The 9,578-nt window shown below is 43.8% G+C and overlaps 1 protein-coding gene across 1 annotated transcript; it reads right to left on the bottom strand.

Moving 5' to 3' along the window:
• Positions 1-4,452: 4,452 nt before the first annotated feature.
• Positions 4,453-8,515, bottom strand: LOC121569425. Its single transcript, XM_041880371.2, has 2 exons — positions 8,173-8,515; positions 4,453-6,894 (listed from the first exon to the last, which is right to left on the bottom strand). Exon 2 carries the CDS (start codon positions 6,797-6,799, stop codon positions 5,633-5,635), a length of 1,167 nt encoding a protein of 388 aa, XP_041736305.1. The 5' UTR covers positions 6,800-6,894; positions 8,173-8,515; the 3' UTR covers positions 4,453-5,632.
• Between the last annotated feature and the right edge of the window lie 1,063 nt (positions 8,516-9,578).

Here is a 9,578-nt window from a genome sequence, read left to right as displayed (position 1 = left end):
TACGCCCACCTATCCACCCTACTTTCGTTTTTTCCTTAAGTAGCTTTCTGTCTTATGCAACCATACCAAACGTAACAAATCATACTAATTTGAGTGTCCAAGATTTTTGTTTACTATGCTATGTCTAGTCTATGAGACCAGACTGATCACTCATGCCAAGCAAGACCAGGATGAAAATGAGTTTTTGTAATTTGTGGACACATTGCAGTAAGTTGTCTGATTTTGTTGTGACATTGGCTCTCATTTCAAGCAGCTGTGGCCTTGTGGTTGGATGCATCTGATTACAGTTTTTGCATAACAGCTTAAATCACAAGAGCTCAGTACCTCATTCTCATCTGATTCTGATCTGGTCCTCTGTAGCTCAGCTGGTAGAGCACGGCGCTTGTAACGCCAAGGTAGTGGGTTCGATCCCCGGGACCACCCATACACAAAAAATGTATGCACGCACGACTGTAAGTCGCTTTGGATAAAAGCGTCTGCTAAATGGCATATTATTATTATTATTATTGAAACCTCTTTATACAGTAGGCTACTTTATCATGTTTTGCATGAAATATACAATGCACAGCATTCAGTGATGGAAAGGAAGTGTACATTCTTAATTGATCACCAAAGCCCCCTGTCATCTTATACCATATACAGGGTAACACTTTACATAGTTTTAAATACACAGTTGTAACACATTGGTTGACATTCTGTGTTTATTGCTGTTATTGCCAGTTCAGAAATGTGTTACCCAATACAGTAATAACAGGGTGAAATGATTGAAATGGAGTGTAGACTAGTGGAATGTAATCTGTGCACCCTGACAATAATTATTTGTCTGAAATATCCATATCCATTTGCTCATGTCATGCATATCTTGATTTGGAATGAGCAATATAGGTTAGGCCTAGGCCTATGTCCTAGCTGGATATGAAGATGCCATGTAGTTACAGCAAGGGGAAGGTTGACAGCTCATTCTCACTCTCATTCTGCTTGTTTTCTGGTACATGAGTTCCTGGTGGGACAGGCTCATGGTTAGGAGATAGACTATGTGACCTCCTGTGCTTTGTGATGATTACATCCTCTTCCTCTACCCAGTCCATCTGCCCTCCGCTATCTGACCTTACAAGCTGCACACGTGCCTGTTCTCTCTTGCGTCACGGCGAGCCATGGAAACAACTGTAGCGATAACGGTATTTAATGCATTTTGTGGTGTCCACTGCAGTTTTGATTGAAACAAAAGGACTGGCTGGATGCCTAAAGGGCTGCTTCCAATTGCGGATGTTTTTATTTGATCTCGCTCATTATCTTCAAGGCCCTGGTTTCTTCTCATGTGGCCGGAGAGAGCAGCAGGGCATGGATGAAGTCTGACTTCAGGCTCAGTCTTTGTTCAACATAATCTCTCTCTCTCTCTCTCTCTTTCTCTCTCTCTCTCTCTCTCTCTCTCCCTCTCCCTCTCCCTCTCCCTCTCCCTCTCCCTCTCCCTCTCCCTCTCTCTCTCTCTCTCTCTCTCTCTCTCTCTCTCTCTCTCTCGCTCTCTCTCTCTCTCTCTCTCTCTCTCTCTCTCTCTCTCTCTCTCTCTCTCTCTCTCTCTCTCTCTCTCTCTCTCTCTCTCTCTCTCTTCTCTCTCTCTCTCTCTCTCTCTCTCTCTCTCTCTCTCTCTCTCTCTCTCTCTCTCTCTCTCTCTCTCTCTCTCTCTCTCTCTCTCTCTCTCTCTCTCTCTCTCTCTCTCTCTCTCTCTCTCTCTCTCTCTCTCTCTCTCTCTCTCTCTCTCTCTCTCTCTCTCTCTCTCTCTCTCTCTCTCTCTCTCTCTCTCTCTCTCTCTCTCTCTCTCTCTCTCTCTCTCTCTCTCTCTCTCTCTCTCTCTCTCTCTCTCTCTCTCTCTCTCTCTCTCTCTCTCTCTCTCTCTCTCTCTCTCTCTCTCTCTCTCTCTCTCTCTCTCTCTCTCTCTCTCTTTTCAACCGACCCACTTGAGCTTTCAAATGCACTTTCTGTGGCTCTGCCTGCAATGCCATGCCTTTTCTTGTTTATCATTGTGTTATTGAACACAGAGTCACAGACACAAGTGCAGCTCCATATGCCTAATTTGTGTTCACATGAGCAGGTTGACTCACCATTTGTGATAGGTTTTCTTTGTGTTGTGGATAATGAAAGGAGGAAGTGAGCATGCAGCAATACCTTCCTCATACATGTCAATGATAGAAACAACCTTGAGAGCAAATGCATATAAATGTTTCATTAAAATGGGTCATATGTAGGCTTAGAGGATTGGTCCTCATTTTTCTATGTCTAGTAATTGCTGTTTACCTGAAGATGCCACTCATTGCCTACTCTATGTCCATCTCATCATCTGGAGAGAACCCCAAACATGGACCAAGCACTGCCACGTTTCCATTTTACCCCTCTCTCTCCCATTCCTCTTTGTTCAGAGCTGAAACATTGGCTGTGAACTTGACGCACCCCCCCACTCCCTCTGTACCCCACCCTACCCAACCACTCCCCCTCCTAGCTACATATGCACAGGTTCCCATGGAAACTGCTGCACTTCCTGCCTAGCAACCGGCTTTATCTCCAGCTGAAAAACAGGGGGGACAGAATGGAGAGGGGAGTAGCAGGGGGGTTGCGGTTTAAGGGGTGTGTTGTTGGGTGTGGTGGTGTAGTAGTGAGCTGCTGCAGTAGTAGCTTCATTAACTAGCCTCACTCCTCTCCTCTCTTCCACCCCCACCCTTCCTCTTCCTCCCACTCTCACTACAGGAATCCCCAATTTACTGAGGAACCTGTGAATCCAGCTGCAGGTTGAGGAGAGCCTCTCCTTTGTAATGAGATTGGAACAGCACAGGGCTCAGTGAATGGAAGATATTCTGCACTGGTGGATACATTGAGTACATGGAGCCTCTACAGAGGTCTACTGTCGGCTTGTTTCCTCTTCATCTTGATTGATTTTACTTGTTCACATTGACACATGCTGGTTTAGATAGGCCTATCTCATTCAATGTAGGGCTTGGTTACTGGAGGCAAATAATGATTAAATGACTTGATGGGTTGAGTGTTGTTATTGAGTGACATAGCAATCCAACCTTGGTGTAATTTTGCCACTACACCTGCACCAAATAAAATATGTGACACTGAAATAAACACATAGGCTACTATGTCGCGATCTATAGTGCATGCTCTGAATGACAACAATAGCTCCATCAGCTAGCCTTCTCAACAAATGGTAGTCTTTGCTGCCACCTAGTGGTTTCTAAAGTAGTTATTATGCTGTTATATTTCTAACTGCGCTCTGATCTGCTTTGGTGTGTTAAGGGGTTTCATATGGGAAATTAATATTGTTCCGACAAATTATAGGTTTTAAAGGTCATTGGTATGACAGATCTGAGACTAAGTACGTAAAGCTCTTAGTAAAGCATCTGCATGATGAGTGAACCTATGTGTGCCGTGCAGGGATTGTAATTCATTTTTGTTATGATTAAATCTTATTTCGGCAATCGTTGATGTGAATGTGTCTTCAGGCCCAGTCTCTCATACCACCCACATCCCCTGAAATCCCCTGTAATGATTATAATTCCAGTTCCTCTGTAGCTGTGGCCTCTACTAAACACTAGCTGCTGACTGGCATGTAGACACCACCCCTCAGGGCTCGTTTGCTCCTGTCTGGATAGACACAGCTCTATAGTCTACCCTGTCCACATCTGTCAGCACCTCTGGCACTGCTGCTCTTCCTACATACTTAACTATGTGTAAGGCTTAATAAGGAACTTAGGTCTCAGACAGGAGAAAAATGTGACAGAGGAGATTCATTTATCAAGCTAGTAGGGTTGTGGCAGGTAGCTTAGTGGTTAAGAGTGTTGTGCCAGTAACCAAAAGGTCGCTGGTTCTAATCCCTGAGCCAACTAGGTGAAAAATCTGTTGATGTGCCCTTGAGCAAGGCACTTAACCCTCATTGCTCCTGTAAGTTGCTCTGGATAAGAGTGTCTGCTAAAATGTAAAGACAGGTTTACTTTTGTGCTTACTGATGAAATATGTTCTCAAAAGGCTGCTACTTAATCACTGAAGAAATCTTTGAGTCAATGTAGAACAATTACTCCATCTGTTAGATATTGTGAGACAAAGCAAGAGACTGGATACATATTTCCACAGTGTAAGTGGAGGTATTTTGACTGCAACATGTTGTTTTCTCATTTACTTAATACATGGAGGAAATCTATGATAATGCATGCTTTGGTGGATATAATGGTATCCTAACAGTGAGAGGATCAAGTGCAGGGGTGGGCAATAATTTGGGCTCGAGGGCCACATTGTGAGGGCCGCACACATTTTCTTTTTACTCAAACCTCCCGCGGGCCAGATTGAATGGGCTCACAGGCCGTTGCCCACCCCTTATACTGTATGTTGCCCATCTATGATCAAGTGGCTGCTTGACTTTTAGATTATTAGAAAGTGTATAATCAAAACGAGACAAAAATATTTCATTTTAAAGATTTATTCACAAGTACAAAAATTGATATTCATACAGATATTCACATAACAACAAATATTTTCATCACCTAGATACAGTTTACAGTGCATGTCTAGTAATTACACATACCATGTATTCTTTGGACAAGGCTAACAAAAAGTATTTAACTGAGACATGAAAACACTTTCACTAGTTGCCAGACACAGTGTGTTGTCCTACATGAAGCATACCACATTTCATTGATTGACATGGTGTGTGTGTGTCCTCACAGCTATGCTGTTGACTGTGCAATGGAATGATACAGTATTAGTTGATTTCCAATTGTCATCATCCAAAGTCCATTGTGTTACAATACATTAAAGAGATGACAATAGTTCAAAGTCCCCATTCAGGGACTGGAGACCGTCACCTTTCAGGTTATCTGTCCTCATACTGTCTCTTCTCTCCTTTCTATGGTTGTGTTTACAGTTTAAAAGAGTGTGGTGTTCTTTCCTCATGCCTATTCAATCCCAATGAGTGCCAATGCCACAGCACTAATAATGAGTTTGTTGAAGTTCCAGTTGAATTACAGTGTACATTAGTTCAGCCCCAGTTCACCTCAATGTCTCAACCACTGACATTGCTTTGTCTGTGGTTGTGAGACCTTGAGAAGCAGCATTGTTGTACATGCAGAGTGGAAATGACAGTAAATAATACAGTATCCTCTGGAGAGATGAGGCAGTGTCCTCTTGTGCCAGTGTTTTTGAGGGTCTCACAGTGTATGAGGCAGAGGGCCATAAGGGAACCAACACATATAGCTTTGTGCTTTCATAAGGTGATGATGGGATTTTGTCCCTGTTACAGAAACAGTTCTCAATTGAGCCGTGGATAAGCATTTAGGAGTTTAGGATTTAGCATTTAGGAGTAGAAAATCATGACAACTCAAAATTAGAGGGTAAAAATACACACACTACAAAAACATCAAGGTAAACAGTTGGAATTGAGGAGTTGGTGGATCATAGTCCAGTTGGCCTAGGGCATTGGTTTGTCACCATAGCAGCGAAGGTACTGTGGTGTTTAGAGTCTCTGTTTCCCTCATTATCTCATTTTCACCATGTGTGTGTGCTTATGTTAGTATGCTAGCTCAGATTGAGCTTCATCTTCTGGGATGGGACAGTTCAGCGAGCATCCACTGACTCAGTCCTGGGCTCAGTTCACTTTAGCCAGCAGCTGCTCTGAGAACAGCTTCTTGAGCTGGGCCACCTCTTCACTGAGGGAGCTAAGGTGGGACTTGAGGACATTGTTCTCTGTATGGTAATGGGACTCTGGCTGGCCCTGTGGGGGTGTAGGATGGCCATACTGAAGGGACTCTTGCCGTTGTTGCCCCCTCCTGGTCTCCTCTCCCTCCTGCTGCTGTGGCCAGACTCCTGCCCCCTCAGCTCCACCCAACATGATGTGTCCGCTCGCTGCTTCCCGGGGACCGTCTCTTGCTCCCATTGACTGTATGGGGCTGTGCCTGTTGTCCTCCCCACTGCTGGGGATCTTGAAGCGCATTTTGTGAGGAAAGTTCTTTATGCCCTCCCCAGACTCCACTTTCCCCATCATCACTCTGGATAGCTCCCCAGGGAAGTGTCCACTGTGGTGCACCTGTACCTCTGCAGGGGAGTGGTGGAGCTCGTAGCCCAGCTCCTCTGCTCTGTGTGGGGACAGTTTGCCATGATCACTAAGCCGGTCCTCAAAGGAGAGGGGGCTCCCTACACTGGAGCTGCCAGGGGTGGAGAACCCAGAGTCCTCTGACATGCTGCCAGCGTCCCTGGAGCCTCGCACGCTGAACTGGCCCCCGTGGGCAGCAGGGTGGCTCCCTGGTCCACTGGGCAGATAGTAGTGTGGAGCCAAGGTCTGTGGAGCACAGGGGGCTGCGGTGAGGGGCAGGAAGGGTGTGTTGGTGGGATCTTTGACCAGGCCGAAGCGGAACTTGAGAGCCAGCATCTCGGCCCTGAGACGTGCGTTCTCTTCCAGCAGCGCCAGCACGCGATTCTCCACCACCATGTCGTTGACGCGGCGCTTCTCCCTGGAGCGCTTGGCCGCCTCGTTGTTCTTCTTGCGCTTGTCCCAATAGCCGTCATCCTTCTTCTCGCTGGGGATGAACTCACGCTTCCGCCTGAGGGCATTCCCAGAGGCGGGTGGGTCATTGGTGCGCTTCAGAGCAGAGGTGCGTCCGAGCAGAGAGCGGGCCAGCAGGCTGCTGGAGGTCAGGATGGACACGGCCTCGTCTGTGAAGGACAGGGGCCCACCAAGTGCAGCACTGGACTCCCCACCACTCTGCTCCCTCATGTCTTGAGAATCTTCTTCAAACATCTCACTGGTCACACTCATGGTTTTGCTGTGTTGAGATGTTCTGTTCTTCAGAAAGTGTCTCCAAATCCAGTGTTATGGAATGGTATGGCGGTAAATTGTTGCAATAGCCCCACCTAGCGTTCAAAAGAGGAAGAAGAAATGGAGAGGGGGATTTAGTTATGCAAGATCGGTTACAACACAATGTTATGTAACCCCATTACATCTTCCCAGTTAAACTGGAGCTACTTGCACAACAACCCCACATTACTCTTGAATAAGAAACATTATGTACTAAGTGCTAGACAGACATTTCAATCTCTTTTGAAAATGTTTACAATATAATAATCAAAGTGGGCACCTGTCAGCAGTCTAAAGGTTAAATGGTTAATTATAAGATCTATATTCAGATTTCTTTAATAAATGTAAGGCTAAAATGTTATTGTTTTTTCCTCCCAATTCTAAAGAAAGCCTTTATTATCCCTGTCCTGACCCAATGACTGGAACTGAGGTTGCTTCATCAGACTTATTCAGTGTTGACCTACATGTAGGCTAACTTAGTGTTATCTAACAAACCGTATCAACCTCTAGAAAAATCCGCGCAATGACCTGCATTGATTGCCTTGTCTATTTTAAATTTCACTAAAACAAAATGACTTAACATTTTGAGTTCATGACCAGACGTTATATCTTTCAGGAATCGAATTGCATCAAGGACATTGATAAGAGCAATAGCCTAGTTAGCGAGTTGAGAATACTCTGCGCCTCACTGCTATACCCTCCGTTCTTTTAAAATTGGTTCGCTGTATGGATCGAACTGTTAACCTACATCCCTAAGCGAAGACTGAACTGGTTCTTCTCTAAACCTTTTAGTGGATGTCATTCTTAATTCCAGTCAGATATACAAAAGAAACGAAATAACTTACTGAAACCGCAATTAAAAGTTTCAACAGACTATTGCAATGGAGGTCCTGTTAAGCATAATTGCATACTTGTTCCACCAAGTCTATTCAGATCATCATAATTCATCATAATTCTTTGACTTTAAAAGAATGTTTGTCTACTGAATAGGCCTAATAATGACATTTGTTGAGTAGTTGTTGTGTTGGCTACATTCATTTAGAATACTCAAACAATATATATATATATATATATATATATATATATATATATATATATATATATATATATATATATATATATATATAATTTTTGTAAACATCTAAAGCTGAATCGAAAGTAGGCTATAGTTTTCTTTACTTGGTAAATATTTGATTTGATTTAACCTCATCATGGTAGCCTACATAATTGATAGACTTCTGTTATAGGCAACAATGTCACATTTCTGCTCATTATGCTTGCACTAATGAATGCACTGTTGAAATATACGGCATGAGTGAAAATTGTAAAATTACCTTGAGTTGGATTCTCGTTGTTTCAGAAAAGCACCGACCTTTCAATTTCGTCTCACAATGTAAAGCCGTGTCACAATGTAAAGCCAACAGAGCGATCGTAATAATTCAGCAGCTTCGATTCAGCACTGGGTCATCGAATACATAGGATACTTTGTTGCCTGCACGGAGTAGGATACTGTGGGCCTACTCAATATTAGGCTACTAGTCGTTCTTACACCTTGCTTCTCGCGTTTCTGCTCCACTTGGAATGCTACTGCTCCTATTTGTTTCTTTCCCGGTGAAGTTCAGCCGAGGACGTTCCCTATCCTCACTTGAACCAATTGGCCGCGTATGTGTGGTGCGCTCACTGAGACCGCCTCTATCCATGCCAAGACCCACCCCGCAAGGGAAAGCTCACATAACGTTATCCTGCTCATGCATCATCAACTGAACTCGCTCGCCCATCCTTTCATAACAATTAAGTAGTATTGCCAGCTCTGGCTCCCTCTGACTCTCCCTGCAGATTTCCAATAGACCTATGCTCTTCAACCCAATATCAGCTTTATGGATGGCATGCTTGGTATCAGGTCAAAGTGAGTGACAGATCAGAGTTGTTGGAATAGAATTTAGAAAGAAAACGCCAGCAGTCATTATGCAAGCACATCACAGTTTTTCAGCATATGGTGATCTCCACTGAATCTATTTTCCATTATAAAAGGAGACATTCCTAAAAAATGTATTGAGCTGTATGTGTCTCGATGGATATAGTTCAGGGAAATACTCTCTGTTTTCCATATTGCTTCTTTTGCAATGATCCATCTTTCACAGTGTCAATGAACTCCATAACATAAGCCAAGAGCTTGACCCAGCCTTGCGAAATATTCTCAGAATCTCAGAAAAACACAGTGTAGGCCTACTACTTATCATACTAAATGGAGTGTCTCGGATTTACGTACAGAATAATCCGAAATGCTCTGAGACCAGGTAGCAACCGTAGGTGGTTTAATGTGTTCTTCAGGGGTTCAGCAGTCACATGAGCTTTTAGAGTGGAACATACTGTATGCATCAGTCTAATGACCACCAATCATCTTATGAAAATAAATCCGGGGTTTCAAAAAGTCTCTCTTGAGTTAGTTTCAAATCCAGACTATAGGCAACAGCTAGCCGCATGAGACATTATGAAATACTCCCTTTTGTCTTGCCCATTCACCCTCTGAGTGGCACACATACACAATAAATGTCTCAATTGTCTCAAGACGTAAAAATCATTCTTTAACCTGTCTCTTCCCCTTCATCTACACTGATTTGAAGTAGATTTAACAAGTGACATCAATAAGGGATCATATCTTTCACCTGAATTCACCTGGCCAGTCTATGTCATGGAAAGAGCAGGTGTTCTTAATGTTTGAATACTCAGTGTACACTAC

The sequence above is a fragment of the Coregonus clupeaformis genome, chromosome 7 (assembly GCF_020615455.1).
Source record: "Coregonus clupeaformis isolate EN_2021a chromosome 7, ASM2061545v1, whole genome shotgun sequence".
Classification (NCBI taxonomy): Eukaryota; Metazoa; Chordata; class Actinopteri; order Salmoniformes; family Salmonidae; genus Coregonus; species Coregonus clupeaformis.
The sequence above is the reverse complement of the archived record's forward strand: the minus strand, read 5'-3'. Positions and strand labels throughout refer to the sequence as shown.

Coding starts and splice junctions, on each gene's coding strand:
- LOC121569425 (XM_041880371.2), bottom strand. CDS start 6,799: ATGAGTGTGACCAGTGAGATGTTTGAAGAAGATTCTCAAGACATGAGG.